Here is a 23,258-nt window from a genome sequence, read left to right on the forward strand (position 1 = left end):
CAGTGTAAGATGATAAGGGAAAAAATTTACATTAGAAACCATAACAAAGAAAAGTAAAAATGTCAGAGTTACTTTAGAAATATCTTTAACAAATATTCTCCCTGAGGTGTGATAGGGGGCTCGTTTAATCGAAATTGCTGTTGAATTTGTATCATGTGTTCTCTCGGCATGAAGATATAATGAACTATTTTGATTCTTATTGAAGTGTGTGTGTATAGTCAAGTTGGTCTAGGAGAGATTCTTAGGACAAATTTAAACAAAAGAGATCTTTTAATTTTCTCTTAAATGCTTTAGTGTCTCAATGCATAAATACACTGTTTACTTTTACAGCTGGTCCAGTGTTATTCACTCCTGGCAAATTGTAGACTTACAAAACAAGGCAAATCCCTACCTATTCACCTTCTCAGCAAGGATGACTTCTAATTCAAACAGCACATAATGGGCTCTAGTAAAGGGATTTGCTCATATTCATAGAACTAATGAAAGATATATGACTAAGTATTCAGCTTAAAGGAAGCCAAATGAGTTTAATACAGAAAATATACACATGATGATATTAATCATATATAAACAATGTAAAAGATTCATAAGCAAAATTTTATTTTGCAATCACTAATTCTTGTGATTATGAAGATATAACCTAACCTAGGAAGAAAATAGGCAGCTGTTCTTTTTAGAAATTAATTATTTACTGTACAAGCCCATAGGCCTGCAGGTACAATGAAAGAATGAAAGTAACTTCTTTATACTGTGAATAGGTAAAGAGATCCAGTGAGGTCAATGTTACCTATTTCATCGATGCCAATATTTTTTCACTTGTGGTGATATTAAGTAAAGGCTCACATGCCTCTGTGAAAACTTCGGTACAATTATTGTGGCTGCAAATAAAACTACAACATACACACATAACCTCCAATAGATCCATTTTAAATGAAGAAACATAACAATATAGTTCATTTTAAAAAATGCTTCAAAAACATTTTTCTTGATTAAATCTGTGGCCACTTCATTGTTCCTGCATCCCTAAAAGGTTCTTAAAATTAATCAGTGAGGTTTCTTCCGTCTAACTACATGAAGTTTGTCGCATGATGTCACATGCTAGCTAACTGCATGAGCAGTGCAGCTGCTGGCATCAACCAAACATAAAAAATACTAAAGTTATCATCAGAAGAGTGGTAGGTAAGGATTTTACTTTGCGAGTTGATAGAACTCCCCCAAAGGTGTTCTACGTAGAACAGGTACGTTTTCTTTTCTTTTCTTTTTTTTTTTTTTTTTGAGGTGGAGTTGCGCTCTGTCACCCAGGCTGGCGTGCAGTGGTGTCGTCTGGGCTCACTGCAATCTCCACTTCCCAGGTTCAAGCGATTCTCCTGCCTCAACCTCCCAAGTAGCTGGGACTACAGGCGTCCACCACCATGCTCGGCTACTTTTTGTAATTTTGGTAGAGACAGAGTTTCACCATGTTGGCCAGGCTGGTCTCAAACTCCTGACCCCAAGTGATCCACCCACCTCGGTCTCCCAAAGTGCTGGGATTACAGGCATGAGCCAGCGCACCCGGACTGTTTTCTTTCTTTTAAAACAATAATAATGAGGTAAAATATTTGAGTGAAAAACAAATAACACAGAAGGACAACTCTTGGAGGAAAAAATCTGACATTTACCAACAGTTTTGGGGAGGTGACACATCAACACCTAAATGATGCAGTCCATCACGTGAATCTGTAGCGTGTCGATGTCAGGCAGAACCTCTCCACACTTGGGGCAGGAATGAATCGGAATATTCCGCTGTTGCTGCCAGTCCCTGTCCTCAGTTCCTGTGAGTAAGTAGGAAATGAAGTATCATTCCATTAGTTCCATTTTGCAGGCAGTGTTGTTTGTTTCACTTGAAGAACAGACAGTGAGTTTTAACATCAGTTCAACTTTGTATTCAATATGTAGTGGGACATGAGCCCAGGTGTTTGGTCTTTAACTAAAGTCATCATGATGCCTATAAAGAAAAATCTCTCCAAATGATACCTGCTTCCCTATTATTTTAGGATTTTTTTTTTTTTTTCTTCGAGACAGAGTCTTGCTGTCATCCAGGCTGGAGTGCAGTGGCACGATCTTGGCTCACTGCAACCTCCGCCTCCCGGCTTCAAGTGATCCTCCTGCCTTGGCCTCCTGAGTAGCCGGGATTACAGGTGTGCACCACCACGCCCAGCTAATTTTTGTATTTTTAGTAGAGATGGAGTTTTGCCATGTTGGCCAGACTGGTCTTGAACTCCTGACCTCATGATCCGCCCACCTCGGCCTCCCAAAGTGCTGGGATTACTGGCGTGAGCCACCGTGCCTGGCCTGCTTTAGGATTTTTTTTCTTTTCTTTTCTTTTTTTTTTCTTGACAGATGGAGTCTCACTCTGTCTCCCAGGCTAGAGTGCAGTGGCACAATTGTAGCTCACTGCAACCTCTAACTCCTGGGATCCAGTGACCCTCCTGCCTCAGCTTCCTGAATAGCTGGGACTATAGGCACATGCCACCACAGCAGGCTAGTTTTTAAAATTTTTGTAGGGATGGGATCTCACTATGTTGCCCAGGCTGGTTCTGAACTCCTGGCCTCAACTGATCCTCCCATCTCAATCTCCCATGTACCGGGATTACAGGTGTATTGGTGCATTCTTTTAGGATTTAAACTGTATTCCAGTTTCAAGGTATGTGAAAATACATGGTTTCAGTTGTAGGTACACGACAATGCATGTTCCAGTAAATACTAGGATATCTGAGAGAAGAAAAGGGATAAATGAGGATATAAGCAAAAGAGGGAGGGAATGTGGAGAAAGAAATCCACAGAGCCCAGGAGAGGTCTCCTAGAACAGAGTGTACCTTCCCAGAAGCAGAGGCAATCATCTCATTTGTTCAGCAGACACTTTTGAGTCCTCTGGGATGTATAGAGACACTGCCATGTGCTGGGAGACAGACGTGGTGGAGAAGCCGGGCAGGAGATGTGGCAGCAGTGGCGTGGCAAGGTGTTAGGCACGAGTGTTAGCCAGGTTAGGTGCAAGGGCGTCCATGGGAGAAAGGAAGGGCCCCTAGTTTAGATCTCGGTGCAGGAAGTCCTCCTAGATGAGACCGATTAACTTGAGAGGGGCCTTGAGAATGAACAGGAGTTATCTACGTAAAGTTAACAAGGAGGAATGACGGAACAACGCACCCTGTCATTTCCCCAAGTTTTGGAGTAGTACTGAGGTTCAAGCCTCAATCACAGCATGTCTGAAATAAGCCCTGACTCTAGCTAAGTCCTGGATCCATACAAACTGCAGGAAATTATTTCTGGTCCCCAGGCATCTCTCTGTTCTGATCTTTCTGGACCAACGCAAACCATCTTGGTTTTTTGGTCTCAGCATAGACTTTGGTTTGGCCCTCAAAATGTTTGTTTTTGGAGACAACCTTTATTTGCTTCTAAGTACATTACTTGGATGTAGTAACATGTATGAATATTTGAGATTGTGTTCAGCAGCCTTAAGAAGCATTTCTGAAGTTATATGTATTAATCATAAAGCATGATTTCTAAAGCAGGGAGCTTTCTAATCACCTCACTGCCAGAGAAGAGGGGTCAGGATCTGGGGCTGCCTCTGCTGTCTGACTCCCAGCATAAGCAGAGCCTCTTGCACATCCTGAAGGACTCAAAAGTATCTGCTGAATAAATGAAACCATTGCCTCTGCTTCTGAGAAGGTACATTCTGTTCTGGGAGACCTCTCTGGGGTGGGCGGATCACCTAAGGTCAGGAGTTCAAGACCAGCCTGGCCAACATGGCGAAACTCTGTCTCAACTGAAAATACAAAATTAGTCAGGCGTGGTGGCGTGCACCTGTAATCCCAGCTACTTGGGAGGCTGAGGCAGGAGAATCACTAGAACCCGGGAGGTGGAGGTTGCAGTGATCCACGACCATGCCACTGCACTCCAGCCTGGGCAAGAGAGTAGGACCCTGTCTCAAAATAAAAACAGAAATAAAAATAAAGTACTTAAATATCTACCTAGAACACAAAAACACCTGTAAAACAGCAGATCGATACCAACATAGAGGAATAAAGTACTTTGGAAGTTCAAAATGGAAACAGTTCATGGAGATGGAGTTTGAAATAGATTTTAAAGATGGGGTAAGAGGTCACCAGAAAGAGACTGGAGGAAGACAGGAATATGCATAAGAAAAGGGCGTCTATGTGAAGGGCACAAATACAAGTAAATACAGGCTCTTAGGACAAGTTCAAGGGGATGATTCAGTCTGGCTAATATCTGTAAGAGACCAGAGGGAGACACGGTTTAAAAGTGTGGCTGTAGGCCGGGCACAGTGGCTCGCGCCTATAATCCTGGTGCTTTGGGAGGCCGAGGCAGGTAGATCAGTTGAGGTCAGGAGTTCAAGACCAGCCTGGCCAACACGGTGAAACCCCATCTCTATTAAAAATACAAAAATTAGCAGGGTGTGGCAACGCACACCTGTAATTCCAGCCACTCAGGAGGCTGAGGAAGAAGAATCGCTGGAACCCAGGAAGCAGAGGTTGCAGTGAGCCGAGATCTCGCCACTGCACTCCAGCCTGGACAACAGAGCGAGATTCTGTCTCAAAAAAAAAAAAAAAAGAAAAAGTGTGGCTGTGCCAGGCACCCTCTGGCAGGGTGAAGGGTCTGGTCGGGATTTGATGGGTAATGGAGGGAGATAGGAGAGCTGTGGAAATGAGACTGACGGGTGCTGTATTTTTGGTGCCTTGATTTGGAATCCATTGTAGAGAATGAAGTCGAAGTTTTCTTCAAGCATCTTTTTCATAGGATAGCTATTTCCTGGAAAGCCAGGATCACACAGGACTTACCTCTTTGAACAAGGTAAGCCTGCTGGTCGGGATCACTTGTTCTCGCCCCATGACGACTCTGCATCTCCATCAGGGACTGCCTGCCGGGATGAAAAGCAACACGACGTGTGATGTTCTACAACCCCGAAACATGACAACGCTGAGCAGACAGTCAACAGAAGTGGGGAAAAAAGACTCACCTACACTGCCAAGGTTCATAAAAACCAGACTAATTCTAGTGTTAAATACTATTGGCACTAGGAGACTATGTTGTGAAAGTAAATAATTACGGTTAAAAATATCAGGAAATAGGCCGGGCGCGATGGCTCAAGCCTGTAATCCCAGCACTTTGGGAGGCCGAGAGGGGCGGATCACGAGGTCAGGAAATCGAGACCATCCTGGTGAACACGGTGAAACCCCGTCTCTACTAAAAAATACAAAAAACTAGCCGGGCGAGGTGGCGGCGCCTGTAGTCCCAGCTACTCGGGAGGCTGAGGCAGGAGAATGGCGTAAACCCGGGAGGCGGAGTTTGCAGTGAGCCGAGATCGCGCCACTGCATTCCAGCCTGGGCGACAGAGTGAGACGCCGTCTCAAAACAAATAAATAAATAAAAAAATCAGGAAATAACCCAACTGTCATCAATAGGAAACTGATTAGAAAGAAGTGGCATACTTATGAATCAAAATACTCACAGCAATGAAGTATAATAAATTACATCTGGACATATCAACAGAGAGCTCAAAATCACAATATCATGTAAAGTAGGTTGGAGAACAATACCTATAGTGATCATTTGGTAACTTAAACACAGAGAAATCAATATTAGCTGGTTTTGAGATGAGATTTAGGTGTGTGTGTATGTGATATGTAAAAGTATAAAACAGATGGGGAAGCTACCTACCCACGAAATTCCTAACAGCACAAGGTAAAGGAAGAAAGGAATATAATGATGGATGGGGAACAAAGGAGACTTCAACTCTATCTACAATTCCCTTTTTCCTTTAGTAAAAAAATACTTGGAGCAAATACAAGCCGCTGTCAATGCAGGATGGGGTACATAGTAGAGTCTGTTATTTTATTCTCTGTATTTTGCTGTGTTTTATAACTTTCTCAAAATAAATTTCTAAAAGTCAGAAGTAATTTTTGGCAGTATTTTTTAAAGTATATTCAGGAATTTAAAGTGCTATGAATATTTCATCCATGACAATGGCAAGATAAGCTCACTGGGACACGCGACATTATTGTTAGAAGTGCATGATGGCACGCACTTGCAGTTCCAGCTACTCGGAGGCTGAGGCACGAGGATCACCTGAGCCCAGGAAGCTGAGGCTGCAGTGAACCATGATCATGCCACTGCACTCCAGCCTGGGTGACAGGAGTGAGACCCTGCCTCAAAAAACAAAACAAAACAACACATTTTAAAAATCAAAATCCTTGCTTATCAAAAAGCAAGGAGCTTGATCAAGCTCCCACAAGTCTCTGTCAAGCTTTCCTATAAGACAAACTAAGTGTTGGGAACATGGTCACATGAAGTGTAAGTGAAGCAATTATTATTTATTTTTCAGATAGGGGACTCGCTCTGTCACCCAGGCTGGAGTGCAGTGGCGCAAACACAGCTCACTGCAGCCTCAACTTACGCAGAGCTATTCTTATAGTTCAAATCAGGAGCGTCTTTGGACAGCCACCCCTTCTCCAGCCATGCTGATGTGAGCTCTGGGTCCTCCTCTCTTTTCCTTACCTGCCTCCATCTTCGAAAGCATCATTCTCTTTCAGCAAAACTGCCAGCTGCAATGCCAGTTGCTCCTTTTCCTCATGAATTTTCTCTCTTGCTGCTCTTTCAGCATGAAAATCAGAACAGTAAACTTCCATCTGTTAGAGGAAAAAAAGATACAGAAGTTAGTACCCAGATGAATGCAGATTCTCTACAGTGTTTATGCCATGAGGCGGTAGTGCTGTATCCTTATTGAACAATAGCGCTTGTGAATCACAGATGCATCATCCTGTGAGAAAACAGTATATGACCATGACTTTCCAGGTACATTCCAATAGCAGATACAAGCTGTGTTTGTGTGTGTGCTTTAAACAACACAAATCCCACAACTGCACTGATATAGGTAGTTTAAATACTGTAGGTACCATTAATTCAGCAAAATTATCTGGACTTTTAGATAATAAACAATTCAGGATCAACTTAATACAGTAAATGGTTTATTCATTCTGCCAAGTGTATTTATGAAGGCTGGTCTTAAGCTAAATTTAAAAGAATCATCATCACGAATAGACGCTATTTATTAAATTCCAAACATGTGTGGGGTCCTATGTTGGGTGCTTTACATTTACTATCTTACTTTACCTTATGAAAAAATCCTGAGAATATAGACTTGCTATCCTCATTTTACAAACTTAATGGCTCTTCATCTTGGGAAAATTTGTTAAGCGGCCAAATCAGCATTTGAACCTGACAGAAGACCATTTCCCATGGACTTTTCCATATTCAATCCACGTCCCCTGTGTGGTCACCAGCCTCCTAAGATGGCTCCAGTGATCCTTGCCTCTTGGTATTCATCACCTTGTATGTTTCCCTCTCACAGTGAATAAAGCCAACCTGTGTAACCTCTAGGATACTACAGAAGTGATGGTGTACGGCTTCTGAGACTAGGTCACAAAAGACACTGTCACTCCTTGCTCTCTGGTGGATCACTTGCTTTGGGGGAAGCTAGCTGTCACGACATGAGGGCACCCAAGCATCCCTCTGGAGGGGACCACATGGTGAGGAACTGAGGCCTCCTGCTGACAGCCTGGGCAACATAGCAAAACTTCAACTCTACTAAAAATACAAAAAATTAGCTGGGCATGATGGCATGCACTTGTAGTTCCAGCTACTCGGGAGGTTGAGGCACGAGGATCCCCTGAGCCCAGGAAATTCAGGCTGCAGTGAAGCACGATCATGCGACTGCACGCCAGCCTGGGTGACAGGAGTGCGACCCTGCCTCAAAACAAAACAACACATTTTAAAAATCAAGTAATTGTTTTAAAATTATAAATAACAAAACACTTAATAGTGTTTTAATATTTAATGATGTCAGCTGAGTGAACTGTTCCATTGGTATTGGAATTTAATACTAATTTTTAACTTTCTATGTTTAAAATTTGCTTTTCAAATTTGCTGGTTCTGAGATATAAATTATTATCCATTATTTTAAAAGTAAAAGTAATAAAAATCTAAATATTCTATCAAAACTATCGTTACTTAAAAGTGTGTAATAAAGAGATCATTTTAAGGGATTTCCTGTCAATTGTGAGTGGTTCAGCATCTCACAGTGTCAGTGATGGATCATGGGTGTTTCGGAGTATGACTTAAATTCGATTTAGTCTCACTTCTATCACTTACTAGCTTTGAGCCAGTAAGAATAGAGTCTTTGTTTTGTCCATTCCTATATCCCCGGCAGTAAAAACAGTGTTTGACATATTATAAGTGCTCAAAAAAGGAGTTATTGGGCCGGGCGCGGTGGCTCACGCCTGTAATCCCAGCACTTTGGGAGGCCGAGGCGGGCGGATCACGAGGTCAGGAGATCGACACCATCCTGGCTAATATGGTGAAACCCCGTCTCTACTAAAAAAAGTACAAAAAATTAGCCGGGCGTGGTGGCAGGCACCTGTAGTCCCAGCTACTTGGGAGGCTGAGGCAGGAGAATGGCGTGAATCCAGGAGGCGGAGTTTGCAGTGAGCCGAGATCGCACCACTGCACTCCAGCCTGGGCAACTGAGCAAGACTCTGTCTCAAAAAAAAAAAAAAAAAAAAAAGGAGTTATTGAATGAATGAGCAAGAGTATCCATCAAGATGAAACAAATATCTATGTCTAAAATGGGCGAAAATACATGACCACAGCAGAGTGGAAGAACCCCATAACATGAGTTACCCAAGCAAGGAAATGCTCTGAAGAGCTAAGAATGCAGGCTGAGGCTCTATTAAAGCTGTAAGTACCAGTCAACTGCCTGCATTTCACAGGGGTCAGCTACTCTGGGTATTTGGTGATAATGAGTCTATACGTAGGGAATAACAAACTGCTGATATTAGTATATTAAAAAATAACATGTTTACCTTCATCAGATTGGCCAAGGTTTTTAAAATGATACAAGAATATGAGGACATTGGAGTGCTTATCTTTTGGTGAGAGTATAATTTTGGTTAGGCATTTTTGGAAGACAGCTTGGTAATATTTATTTAACTGGAAAATGGACCTAACTTATGATCCAGCCATTCAATTTGATGCTGGCAGGGCACAGTGGTTCACACTTGTAATCCCAGCACTTTGGGAGGCTGAGGCGGGCGGATCATGAGGTCAAGTGTTCGAGACCATCCCGGCCAACGTGGTGAAACCCCATCTCTACTAAAAATACAAAAATTAGCTGGGCGTGGTGGCGCACGCCTGTAGTCCCAGCTACTCGGGAGGCTGAGGCAGGAGAATGGCTTGAACCTGGGAGGTGGAGGTTAGAGTGAGCCGAGATCGCACCACTGCACTCCAGCCTGGTGACAGAGCTAGACTCCGTCTCAAAAAAAAAAAAAAGTTTGATGCTTTATAATAAGACAGCATGGTACCAGAGCAAACATATATGAGTAGATCAATAAAATAGAACACAATCCAGAAACAGACTCATGTACATGTTGACACAAGTTGTGATGAAGAGGGCAGCAGAGCACTTAAGAAAAGATGGCTTAAATGGTACCAAGTCAACTGGATATTCATATAGGAAAAAAATAAATATTTACCATTACCTCACTTTCTATACACAAGAGCCAATTTCAAATGGTTTGTACATCTTCATGTAAAAGGTAAAACAACAAATTTTTTAGAAGACAACAGAGGGAGTATCTTCCTGGCCTTGGAGTAATAAAAGTTTCTTACAACAGGACACAAAAAGACTAACATAAATGAGAAGGCTGATATACTGGACTACCTTAAAACTAAGAACTTTTGTTCCTCAAGTAACACCTTTAGGAGAGTGAAAAGGCAAAAATAACTGACAAGGGCTTATATGTGCAGTATATACAGAAGTCATTACTTTTTTTTAAAAAGCCAGGCCAGGCGCAGTGGCTCATGCCTGTAATCCTAGCACTCTGGGAGGTGGAAGTGGGCGGATCACCTGAGGTCAGGAGTTTGAGACCAGCCTAGCCAATGTGGTGAAACCCCATCTCTATTAAAAATACAAAAATTAGCCGGCAATGTTGGCACGTGCCTGTAGTCCCAGCTACATGGGAGGCTGAGGCAGGAGAATCGCCTGAACCCAGGAGGCAGAGGTTGCAGTGAGCCGAGATCACACCACTGCACTTCAACCTGGGCGACAGAGCAAGACTCTGTCTCAAAAACTGAACCAAAAAAAAAAAAAAAAAAAAAAAATAGGCAGGCTTGATCAGGCACTTCACAAAGAGGATACCTCAAAGGCCAAAAACACTTGAAAAAGGACTCATTCCCATTAGTCATCAGGGAAATGCAAATTAAATGAGATACCACTACATACCCCCTAGAGTGGTTAAAGGAAAACGACTGATAATAGAAGTGTTGGTAAGATGCAGAGCCATGAAAACTCTGTTGATGGGAGTGAAAACTGGCCCAGTCACTTTGGGAAATGGTTTGGCATCACCTGTTGAAAGTGAATAACATGCAGAGTCTATGATCCAGCGACTCCACTCCTAGGCGTGTAGCCAACAGAAATATAAAACATCCACATGTGAACAGAGCAACATGCACAGGAATGTCTTAGCAACATTAATCGTAATGCCACAGACCGGAAAGAATTCCAACTACCTACCTATTAAATGCAGAATGGATAAGATCCACTGAACACTTTCCAAATGTTTCCATTTTAAAGTTTTCATACATTCATGGGTGAAAAAAATAAACAACAGAAAATTATAAACATTCTAAACACCATCGCTTTCCCATGCGAGAATACAGTCAGGGCTGGCCTCGCTCAGCTGGGGTTTCAGAAAGAAGGTGCCTCACCTGAGCCCTGAGGACGGTCATGGTTTCCAGGTCCTCCTCCTGCTTGGCAATAGTTTGCTTCATCTCATCCATTTGCAGCTGTTTGGAAGCCAGAGCCTTCTCTGCCAGTTCCAGTTTTTCACTCAGTTCCTTTAGCACTGCCCTGTCCACTTTTTCTGACTGAAAAAGAAACATTGATTCTAGGAATGGTTTTGAAATAATTCTGCCTATTTCAGTAAAATATTAGAAAAAGGTTGATTTTTTTAATTATCAGCTCTGGCCGGGTGTGGTGGCTTATGCCTGGAATTGAGAGGCTGGAGTGGGAGGATCTTTGAGCCCAGGAGTGTGAGACAAGCCTGGGCAACATAGTAAGATCCGTCTCTACGGGGGGAAAAAAAAAAAATGTATCAGCTCTAACCAGTCTGTTAATCAGCAATGCTAACTTATTCAGAAAGTTGTATTTAAGTTGTGGCTTGCAAATAATGAGTTCCTGAAACAAGAAGGTAACACTAAAATCAGGGATACAATAACAAACTCCACTCTTGATAAGGCTGTGACTTGTTGATACTGTTATTTTTCCACTTGTTACTCTTTCTGCCTGAAGTCAGTGGAAAAGAAGAAACATGTTTTAAATTTAAAATTATTAGGTCAAAGAGAGGAACACTACTCTATTAAATAAATAAGTGACAAACTGCTGGGCACAATGGCTCACACCTGTAATTCCAGCACTTTGGGAGGCTGAGGCACGTGGATTGCCTAAGCTCAGGAGTTCAAAACCATTCTGGGCAACATGGCAAAACTCCCTCTCTAAAATAAAATAAATGAAAAACAAAGAGTATATTTACAAGGCTAAAAATTCAGAGATTCCTAGTATATTTACAAGGCTAAAAATTCAGAGATTCCGCCGGGCGCGGTGGCTCAAGCCTGTAATCCCAGCACTTTGGGAGGCCGAGACGGGCGGATCACGAGGTCAGGAGATCGAGACCATCCTGGCTAACACGGTGAAACCCCGTCTCTACTAAAAAATAAAAAAAAAATTAGCCGGGCGAGGTGGCGGGCGCCTGTAGTCCCAGCTACTCGGGAGGCTGAGGCAGGAGAATGGCGGGAACCCGGGGGGCGGAGCTTGCAGTGAGCTGAGATCCGGCCACTGCACTCCAGCCCGGGCGACAGAGTGAGACTCCATCTCAAAAAAAAAAAAAAAAAAAAAAAAAAAAAATTCAGAGATTCCTTCTAATTCACAAGCTTCAACTATCACACCATGCTGGCATTATTACTAATTTATTTATTTAATTTTTTTCTTTTTTTAGAGACAGGTTCTCACTCTGTCCCAAAGGCTGGAGGGCAGTTGCGTGATCACAACTCACTGCAGCCTTGACCTCCTAGGCTCAAGTGATCCTCCTGCCTCAGCCTCCCAAGGAGCTGGGACCACAGGCACGAACACCACACTTGGTTAACTCTTTATTTTTTGTAGAGATAGGGCCTCCCTGTTGCCCAGGCTGGTCTCAGACCCCTGGGTTCAAATGATCCCCCAGCCTTGGCCTCCCAAAGTGCCGGGATTACAGGCATGAGCTACCACACCTGGCCCACTATTATGAATTTAAACTGCTGGCTGATGATTCCAGGGTCCCAAATTTACTGACAGCAGGCACGCTGGCCTTGCATAGTTCTACAAAATGGATGGCCCTTCCTACCCAGAGGAGCCCATGCTCTTAGCTCTCCTGCAAACCTACCCTTAGAAACACTAAGTGCTTAATCCCTGACCATAGGACGTTAACACTGTCTTCGTATGCAATAAAGCACATTACACAGAAGTGGAACATCAGAAGGTATAAACCCTAGATGCAAGAAATAATGGTACACTGGAAAACAACCTTTGAAACCAGACTTAGTGAAGGATTCATGCAACTATTTTATATACAAAATCTTCAACAGTTTCTGTTCATTACTAGGCTATGGAAGTAATTTTTTTCGGTGAATACCTCTTTTCTTGTTAGCTCCTCAATCGTTTTCAATGCATGATTATGTTCTTGAAGAAGCTTGTTGTGTGTCAACTGTAGCATGGCTAATTTGGACCTATTAAAAAACATATGAAAAAATGGAATCCTGGGGAAAATGTCATAGAAACTTATAGTTTTGCCTCCCAACCTTCTGAACACTCAAGTAGAAAAATCTCGCCTACCTTTATCATCCCACCACCTACTAGCATTTCTTACTCTCAAAAAAAAATATTTTCTGAAAGATCAAGACAGAGTGCAAACAATCAGCATCATTTTATTATGACAACACTTTTAAGCTTTATCCCCTCTGAGAAGTCTCCTAGGACTCCTTCAGATAAGTGAAAAAGAAATTTTAAAAAATTGATTCTCAAATCCGAATTCCAATCCGTATAAAAAGGCGATTCTCCCTCCTCTGCCCCGTCGCCGCCCTTCTGACTCGGCATACTCACTTTTCATCCTCCGTTTTAGCCTGTTCCATTTTGATTTCCGAGAGCATGCTTTCCACTTGTAGCTCTAACTTTTTGTTAGTATAAACAAGCTCTTGCTTTTCATTCAACTCTGATGGAGTTGCAGAATTTTTCCTTTCAAGGGCCTGACACCTAAGAAAGGTCAAGGTTTCATGAGGATAAACAAGGCTCCTTTCTGACTCAGTGGCTTTTAAACAAATCCCAAGGTTATGTACAATACAAGAATTTTAGGGCTGTAGGGTTTATGAATGCAAAATAAAATACATAATCCTCCTTGCTTCTTTACTAGACCTGACCATATTTCTGAACCCTTACGCCTAAACATCAAAAAGTACAGATCTAAGCTCACACGCAGTACTGTCCTCTTTGAATAATTGTTTTAACTAGTCATACAGATACATCTTTAGTATTTAAACACAGACCACAGTAGTAATTAGCTAAAGGTGCTTCTCATGTAGTGATGCATAGATATCTTTTATATTAAAAAAAAAGTTACAGGTTCTGTCCATTGCAAAGACTTTAGTTTCTGACAAAGATTCAATAAGGGAAAAAGGAAGTTCCCCTAAGTCTTCTTAAAGATCAGAAAGAGAATTTCAATATAATACAAATAAATGACAGATACGCACAAAGCATTAATGCCCAGCGCATTAGACATACCATTTAACACAATGTATATAGAAGAAATTAGAACACACAATTTCCAAATGACAAGACAGGCGCAGAGAAGTGAAATAAATACCTTGCCCAACACAAATAAGTTGTAGACCCACATGTCAAATCTAGGTCTGTTTGTCCAAAGTCCTTAGTTGTAGCTGCCACGTTACCATAATACTACAGAGTGTTGGGAATTATAACCTCAAGAAAACACACACACCTCCATATTGGGCTAGAAACATGTTTGCCAATGAATGCAATCAAACAACATCAACTTAGGTTTGCTAAGTTTTGGGTAACTTCTTACATCAAGAGAAACAAGCAAATGCCAAACTCTCAATCTACATGTTAGCCTGAAATAATTAACTGATTGAAATGATGAATTGAAATTGACCTTTTTCCAAATAAATAAATGTCACTCAAGATCTTTATGCTCTTTTCATCTTTCTTTATGCTTATTCACGTCACTGTCCTCGGCTTAAGTCAAAAACAGGAAAATTAGCTCACAGCTTTGTAGAGATCTCACACAGGCTCCTACATTTAACAAATACCCCTAAGAGGTAGAATTCAAGTTCTCCAGTCCCCATCCCCTCATATTACAAGTATTTCATGTTCACACATTAACTGGAACATTAGTATTTTCTGAATTCATATTTTAATTAGGTGTCTGTTTTTCTTTTAGTTATAACACAGTAAAAAAATCTATGTTTTTAGTATACTTTGTAAAAATGTGTATTTCAAAGGAGGATAAAACTGCTCTCGCATTCTTACTTTTCTTGAAGTCTCTTCTTCATTAGCTCGGCTTCACTGAGTTTTGTATGAGCCTCTTGAAGCTCCTTAAACAGAGATGTCACCTGAAGGTTCAATGCTTCCACTTCGCTTCCAACCTATCATACGGGAAATCCCAAACATATGTAGACAATTATCATCAGAGATCAAACAAACCTCTTTGGGAGAAAACAGTCTGAGCCATTAGCAGCCAATTAAGCCTGGTTGGTGAACTGATTCAACTTTGACAATACCCCAAACATCGTGTAGGAAAAGAATGTTTTGGATACTTGGTACTTAGTTTGCTAAGCTTTGGGTAACTTCTGTTTCCTAATAAAGCATGAACTAATCAATTTGGATGCACTGTGATAATGACTTTACCGCTATTAAAATGAACCCTGGCCAGGCGCGGTGGCTCACGCCTGTAATCCCAGCACTTTGGGAGGCCGAGGCGGGTGGATCACAATTTCAGGAGATTGAGACCATCCCGGCTAACACGGTGAAACCCAGTCTCTACTAAAACTATAAAAAATTAGCCGGGCATGGTGGTGGTCACCTGTAGTCCCAGCTACTCGGGAGGCTGAGGCAGGAGAATGGTGTGAACCTGGAAGGCGGAGCTTGCAGTGAGCTGAGATCGCGCCATGGCACTCCAGCCTGGGCGACAGAGCGAGACTCCGTTTCCAAAAAAACCCCCTATTCCAGGTTCAGAGATCACAGACCACAGAGGTGTCAAAGCACAGTCCTATCTATCCAGCTAACAACTTGCCCCCATACTCCCTTCCCAGTGTATGTTTCTAGTTTACTCAACTATTTTTGTTGTGCAGTCTTTTTCCTGGAAGCTCTATAATTTTTGTAAATGAGTTTCTGATGCCTTGAAAGACCACACTTCCCTGCTACTGGCTACTGAATTAGTTTTAGTCAAACAGAGAACTATTATTCACTGGTGGTCTCTTCATCTGTTTTCTAAATGTTCTCTCTCCTTTCAACAGTAAGGTCTCAATCTCCTGGCATATGGTAGGCATTCAACGTACATATTTGTTGAATAAATTAACTACCTAAAGTGAGTATTTTATGTAAATGCCTTTCACGTGCGCCACTATGGCCATCAACCTTCACGGCTTCATTAACTTCCCTAAGCTGAAGACTCTGCAGACTCAAAGGCACCTCTCAATTACCAGACAATACTGAACAAGACAACACTGAACCTTTCTCTTTCAAACTACTTTATTCAAACCAGTAAAGGGATAGAACCCAAATCTTTCAATTCTCCCTCACATTTCTGAGTCATATCCTCAAATTATCTCGTTATAAAGTGGACAAAATTCCTTTTTCATACAGTAGGCTTCTTCATTGAAGGACTGAGGAGAAGAAATCAGTCAAGAAGAGACATAGGAAATGGTTTTGTAGAATACTGATAGAAATACATCTCGCAGTCAGGCGCGGTGGCTCACATCTGTAATCCCAGCACTCTGTGAGGCTGAGGTGGGAGGATCACGAGGTCAAGAGATTGAGACCATCCTGACCAACATGGTGAAACCCTGTCTCTATTAAAAATACAAAAATTAGCCGGGCATGGTGGCAGGTGCCTGTAATCCCAGCTAGTTGAGAGGCTGAGGCAGGAGAACTACTTGGACCCGAGAGGTGGAGGTTGCAGTGAGCTGAGATCGTGCCACTGCATTCCAGCCTGGTGACAGAGTGAGACTCTGTCTCAAAAAAAAAAAAAAAAAAAAAGAAATACATCTTGCTACAATTGACACAGACCAGGACAAGGAAATATAAAAAGGATAGATAATATTCAACATCAACATGATTTCTACATTTCTAAAGCAAATAACACATCATGAGATTTGAATTCAGTGGCTGGACTATTCTTGTGTGTGTGGGTGTGACAGTGGCCGTGGAATCTTAGGACTCACAGTCTCGGGGCCTTTCTCTTCCTCGTTCTCTTTCTCTGTGCTCCCCTCTGTCTGGGTTTCAATCTCAGAGCGATTACTTGCTTTCTTTTCAAAATCTGAAACTCTGGAAAATCACAGAAGGTAGAAAAGTTACTTTCTCCTTGGCTTTAAGAGAAATAGCAATTACAGATGCACTAAAAAGAACATTGTTTACAACTGGGATAAAGGATCAGGGGTTTTCAAAATCTCTACACATTCACTATATTAGCATTAGTTTTATTTTTCATCCTAAAATTGGCTAGAATTGATTCACAGATGAATACACACAGAGGTAAAAGGCAATTGTAACTCATCTTGAACACCATCTGTTTTCATGGAACTGTACTATACAGCAATGTTTTTGAAATTGTTTTTGTGTGTGTTTACACACGTGGATGCATGTGTTTTCCATGAACATGGTATCTCATTTATAAGAATTCAGTAGAGAAGGAAAGACTTTTCCTTTTAGGACATAGCTAAGTTTAAAAGTCACCGAATAAACAACAACAAAAAAAGTAACACCATTCTTAACACCAAATCATAACCACAGGAAGCCATCCCAATCCAAATGAAACAAGAGAGACTGTGGTTAAAGATAATGGGTTGAATGTATGCATATAATTTTTTTCCCAGCCCAAACTCTACTAAAAGGACTTTCAAAAAGCCATGTGCTTACAGGACCAAAGAAAAAGGGAGAGGAAATAATAGTAGGAAAATATGGAATGGAAAGTAGGAATAGGTCTGAGTGGGGCCTTACCAGCCCAAGAAGGCCAACCTTTGAGCCAACAGTAGGGAGAGCCAAGAAGCAACCAGATTCACAATGTGGGAACTCCAGGACACTCAAGCATGAGTGACACCAGGAACCTCTGAAAGTGATGACAAAGGTGGGGCCTTAGCTTTCCCCCTAAGATTAGGAACAAGACAAGGATGCCTGCTCTCTACATTTCTATTTAGCACTTTTTTTTTGTTTGTTTTGACAGGATAATCAGGTAAGAAAAAGAAGTAAAAGGCATTCATACTGGAAAAGAAGAAGCAAGTCTATCTCTGCAGATGACACAATCCTGAAGATGGCAATTCTCCCCAAATGCTTTGGGGATACAATGCAATCCCTAGTAAGACCCCAGCTGGCTTTTTTCACAAATTAACAAGCTGATCCTAAAATTCTTATGGAACAGCAAAGAACCCAGAAGAGCCAACAGTCTTTAAAAAGAAAAACAAAGTTGGAAGGCACACACTTCCTCATATGGTTAGGCTGTGTGTCCCCACCCAGATCTCATCTTGAATTGTAATCCCCATAATCCCCATGTGTCAAGGGAGAGACCAGGAGGAGGTAACTGAATCATAGGGGCAGGGTCCCCCATGCTGTTCTCGTGATAGTGAGTGAGTTCTCACAAGATCTGATGGTTTTATAAATGTGTGGTAGGGCCTCCTGTGTTCCTTCTCCTTCCTGCCGCCTTGAGAAGCAGGTGCCTTGCTTCCCCTTCGCGTTCTGCCAGGATTGTAAGTTTCCCAAGGCCTCCCCAGCCATGCTGAACTGTGAGTCAGTTAAACCTCTTTCTTTTATAAATTACCCAGTTTCAGGCGGTTCTTTATAGCAGTATGAAAACGGGCTAATACACTTCCTGATTTCAAAACTTACTACAAAGCTATAGTACTCAAGACATTGTGGTGCTGGCATAAGGACAGACATATAGATCAATGAAACAGAACTGAGAGTCTAATGAAGTTGGACTCCTATATCACAACATACATGGAAACAAACTCAAAATGGACCACAGGCTTAAATGTCAGAGATAAAACTACAAAATTCTTTTTTTTTTTTGAGGCGGAGTCTCGCTCTGTCTCCCAGGCTGAAGTGCAGTGGCACGATCTCCGCCCACTGCAAGTTCCGCCTCCCAGGTTCACGCCATTCTCCTGCCTCAGCCTCCCGAGTAGCTGGGACTACAGGCGCCCGCCACCTCGCCCGGCTAGTTTTTTGTATTTTTTTATTAGAGACGGGGTTTCACCGTGTTAGACAGGATGGCCTTGATCTCCTGACCTTGTGATCCGCCCGCTCGGCCTCCCAGAGTGCTGGGATTACAGGCGTGAGCCACCGCGCCTGGCCAAAACTACAAAATTCTTAAGAGAAAATATAGGAGTAAATCTTCGTGACCTTGGGTTAGGCAACAGTTTCTCAGATGGGACATCAAAAGCACAGGTGACAAAAGAAAAAGGAGATAAATTGTATTACATCAAAATAAAAACAAATGTGCTGCAAATGAAACATCAAGTGAAAAGATGATCCATGGAATGGGAGAAAATAGTTGCAGATCGTATATTTAATAAGGGACTTGTATCCAGCATGTAAAATGAACTCTTATAATTCCACATAAAAAGACAAATAACCGAATTTTTTAAAATGGGCAAAGGCTCTGAAGAGACTTTTCTCCAAAGCAAACAAACAGTCAACATGAAAAGATGCTCAACATCACTGTCACTAGGGAAATACAAATCAGAACTATGAGATACCAATTCACGTCCACTAGGATGGCTGAAGTCAAGTGAGAAACAAGCGTTGGTACGGACGTGGAGAAAGTGAATGCTCATATACTGCTGGTGGGAATGCGAAATGGCACAGCTGCTTTGGAAAATGATTTGCTGGTTCCTTAGAATATGAAATAGAGGTTCCACATGACCCAGCAATTCCACCCGTAATGATATACCCCAGAGAATTAAAAACACATGTCCAAGCAAAAACCTGTACATAATGTTCACAGCAGCATTATTCATAATAGGTAAAAAGTAGCAACAACCCTAATGTTTATCAACTGATGAATGAATGAACAAAATGTTGTATATATGGACAATGGAAGGTTATTCAGCAAGGAAAAGGAAGTACTGATACATGCTACATTGTAGATGAACCTCAAAAACATTATGTTAAGTGAAAGACGCCAGTCACAACAGACCACAGACTGTATAATTCCATTTATATGAAATGTCCAGAATGGCCAAGTCTATAGAGACAGAAAGCATGTTGCTTGGAGGAGCAAACAGTGAGTGCCATTTGGGGGAGAAAATGTTCTAAAATTATATTGTAGTAACAGTGGTTGCACAATCCTGGGAATATTCTAAAAAACACTGAAATGTATACTTTAAATGGGTGAACTGTATGGTATCTTAATTATACTTCAGTAAAGCCGTTTTAAAAAAAACACATATTTCAAGTTAACCGATTTCATACCTTTCTTTGGCCTCCTTGAGTGCAATTTCAAGTCTCTCCACCTTCTGATTCCCTTCCCTTAGGCACAGCAGGAGCTGGCTCACAGTTAACTCCTCATGTTCCAAGTAATTCTTGGCCCCCTCTGCAGATCTGCTCCTATATTTAGACAATGCCATGGTCAGTATAAAGGTTAAAAGGTTTTCATCAGAAAAATACCAAAGCCTAAGAACAGAGTAACCCAATATAACTGGGACCAGCTTAAAGGAACTGCTTTCCAGAACATTCTCCAACTAATTCTCAACTAGTGAACAAGCACAGCTGGTCCTGGGACCCCCAGTGCCAAGTTCCTCCATGCTTCCTAGGGAAGGTGTGGAGACTCAGTGAGGCTCCGGAGAGGCCAGCCTTACACTGCACACACCCACTTCCTCCAAACAGTCACTGTGTACCTGACACCAGACCACAAAACCCACGGAACAGTTCAGCAGAAGCAGCCGTGGCTGAAGGTGGCAAGCCTTCCAGAGATCTAGTCTCAAAGGGGACTGCAGTCAGACAAAAGATAAAGGCACATTGTACAGACCACTGGCCTTTCTCCAAGTTAACAGAGACCATCACAGCTTAAGTCAAGGGGAGAAAACCTTTTTCACTTGTGGTTTCAAATAATGAGAGCAGAGAAATGGAGGCGCTATGATATGTCAAGTATTTTTCTCAATTTCAAAATCTGACTAAATCAAGAGACATATCAGTGACAAACAAAATCATGATCACTGTTACAAAACATGAGGGATGACTATGATGATGCTAACGGCAGCTACTCTGAGTCACCAACTCGGGTTCACATAGCTAATAAACAGCCAGAATTAAATCCCAGTTTCCAGGACTCTGAAGCTCCAACTCCAAACCTAGAAATCAATCTCAGAGTAATTACGATACTCACAAATGGTACAGAGCTGTTATTTTAAAAATAGCCATGTGGCTTAAAGAGGAAGTGGTCTTTGCATCTGGATATGAATGATGAGGAAGTGGCTTTGAAATTTCAACCAGGACTTTTTTATTTGCCACTACTTCCAGGAATGTCTTTGAATATTAAAAAAGCAATTTGGGGGAAACGTGAAGAATTTTTAACCAAAAAAGGGAATTACTTTCGTTTATGCCAATTACTCTGATGAAAGAATATTATCTAATACTTACTTTCTTCCTCATACAAGGGCTTAGAAACATAATAGAAGACAATTTTTTTCACATTTTGGAAGTCATTCTATATGCACATTCATCAAGTTACACAAAGAAGGTTTTAAAAATCTATCAGATGGCCAGGCGCAGTGGCTCACGCCTATAAATCCAGTACTTTGGGAGGTTGAGACAGGCGGATCACTTGAGGTCAGGAGTTCAAGACCAGCCTGGTCAACACGGTGAAACCCTGTCTCTATTAAAAACACAAAAAGTCAGCTGGGCGTGGTAGCAGGCACCTGGAGTCCCAGCTACTCGGAAGGCTGAGGCAGAAGAATCGCTTGTACCTGGGAGGCGGACGTTGCAGTGAGTTAAGATTGCACCACTGCACTCCAGCCTGGGTGGCAGAGTGAAACTCCATCTCAAAAAAAACAAAACAAAACAAAACAAAACAAAAAAAACTATGAGATAAGAGATCCTCAGAGATCTTTTCAGACAATCGTCTCTTGAATAGATGATCACAGGGGTAAGCAGCTTGCAGAAGGCAAGCTAGCAGTCTCCTTGGTGAGCACTGCTTGTAAGAGTCAAGAGGTTCAGGCACTCAGTTCTAGGTCTGCCTCCCTCCCCAAGGCCCTGCCACTATTTAAGACATCTGTTTCCTCACATCTACATGGGACAGGTACACTTGAGACTCCACAGATAAGAAATCTGGGTCCTTTCAGGCGACATCCACATTGACTGAGAGTGCTATCGGTCATTGTTACAAAAGATGTTCCAGTATTGGTCATGCCAGCTTATAACTGTGGAGTAGCAGGGAAAAGAAAATGAAAATATTTCACTTATGGAAGCTGGGCAGGCTGGTCTGGGTCAAACGGCACTGGGGAACCAATGAGCAAACATGTCTCATTGGTTTGACTGAGAACCAGTTTGCTTTCACTTTTCGTCTGCTGGTGAGACACCACTAGAACAGAACAGTCAGTGTGGGCCAAACGGGAATCAAACAGTTTTTAATCTCTGCCAGCTTCAGCTGCAACATTAAATAGCATTCAAACCAAATATTCTTGAAAGGTCCTGGTATAAATCATAAAGAAGTTACTTCCTCAGGTCACTACATTTGACCTCCAGTGACAAGCACCCAGTGATAAGCTCCCCGTGACAAGCCTGCCCAGCCGGTCTGCCTGGCAGCCCGAGTCTTCCTTCACATACGTGCCAATGGAGACTGTTCTCGTGGGCCCAGGACTATGCTTGATTTCTTTTACTGACCTTTCTGCTTCTCCTTCCTGTAAAAACAGAAACGCAAGGGATTTAACACAATACGTCTGCAAGACAAATTGTCAAAAGAAAAAAAAAGACAAAAGATGAATTTTTGTGACATGCAACCCAAGGACCCTTCCAGACATTCAGATGTGTAGTGTTTAAACCGGGTGGCTCCAGTGGAATGGAAACGTACCCTCCCCTCACCTGGCGCACCCTGTTGGGATTATAAATATCCCGGCTACGGCGTGAAGGTCAGTTTCCTCTCGCCATACACATTCTACCCGACTCCGTAAACATGAAAGCTTATCTGCTCCTCCCTTTCCTTGGCAGTTCCCTCTTTCTCAAGGTTAAGGTCATGGAGAGCTGGTGACAACTCCACATATCCTTCTCAGACAGTCCTTTAAAACGCAAAACGCTAGAACTCACTGAGGTAAAGTTAAAAAAGAGGCAGTTTCTGTGAATGAGATTCACAAAGCGCCATCTTGGCCAAGTTGGTTCCCGTTAGAAATTTGTATGCACCGCAGGTCACTTAGGGAACAAGAAGTCCAAGACCCACAGGATTTGAAAGACATTTATATTCCATTAAGTTCCCAGGGAAAATCTTCAAAAATGCACAAAGATGGTTCCCTATATATATGCATATAAATATATATATTTAGATACATATTTAGATATAGAAATATAGATTATATATTATATAAATATATAATGTTAAATATGTAATTATATAATTATGTATTAATTATATAATTAATATCTATTATATTACATATAATATATTCATTATATAATATAAATATAGATACATCTATTATAAAAAATACACACACATATATTTTTTTCTCTGCTTGGGCCCATGGGGGTTCTAGATATTTTTGGTATTTCTTCCTAAATCTTGGGCAGTGCTTTACAGTTCACAGAAGAAAAGCAAGCAAAACATGTTTACACTAAAAATAACTATCACTCATCTGATAGGGAGAATGAGATGCTAACCATGTACCCTGAAGGAAGAAGC

General features: G+C 41.7%; 1 protein-coding gene across 2 annotated transcripts in view; it reads right to left on the bottom strand.

Moving 5' to 3' along the window:
* Positions 1–251: 251 nt before the first annotated feature.
* OPTN (optineurin) overlaps positions 252–23,258 on the bottom strand; it is a 36,723-nt gene continuing 13,716 nt past the window's right edge. For both annotated transcript variants that reach the window (XM_025396779.1, XM_025396780.1), the window contains 10 exons: positions 22,193–22,266; positions 19,841–19,975; positions 16,600–16,702; positions 14,687–14,802; positions 13,244–13,393; positions 12,777–12,870; positions 10,819–10,977; positions 6,553–6,683; positions 4,836–4,915; positions 252–1,811 (listed from right to left, as the gene is read on the bottom strand). In XM_025396779.1, the coding sequence (XP_025252564.1) occupies positions 1,690–1,811; positions 4,836–4,915; positions 6,553–6,683; positions 10,819–10,977; positions 12,777–12,870; positions 13,244–13,393; positions 14,687–14,802; positions 16,600–16,702; positions 19,841–19,975; positions 22,193–22,266 (1,164 nt within the window). In that variant the 3' untranslated portion in view covers positions 252–1,689. The remainder of the gene's footprint in view (positions 1,812–4,835; positions 4,916–6,552; positions 6,684–10,818; positions 10,978–12,776; positions 12,871–13,243; positions 13,394–14,686; positions 14,803–16,599; positions 16,703–19,840; positions 19,976–22,192; positions 22,267–23,258) is intronic.

This window comes from Theropithecus gelada, chromosome 9 (genome assembly GCF_003255815.1).
Source record: "Theropithecus gelada isolate Dixy chromosome 9, Tgel_1.0, whole genome shotgun sequence".
Lineage (NCBI taxonomy): Eukaryota > Metazoa > Chordata > Mammalia > Primates > Cercopithecidae > Theropithecus > Theropithecus gelada.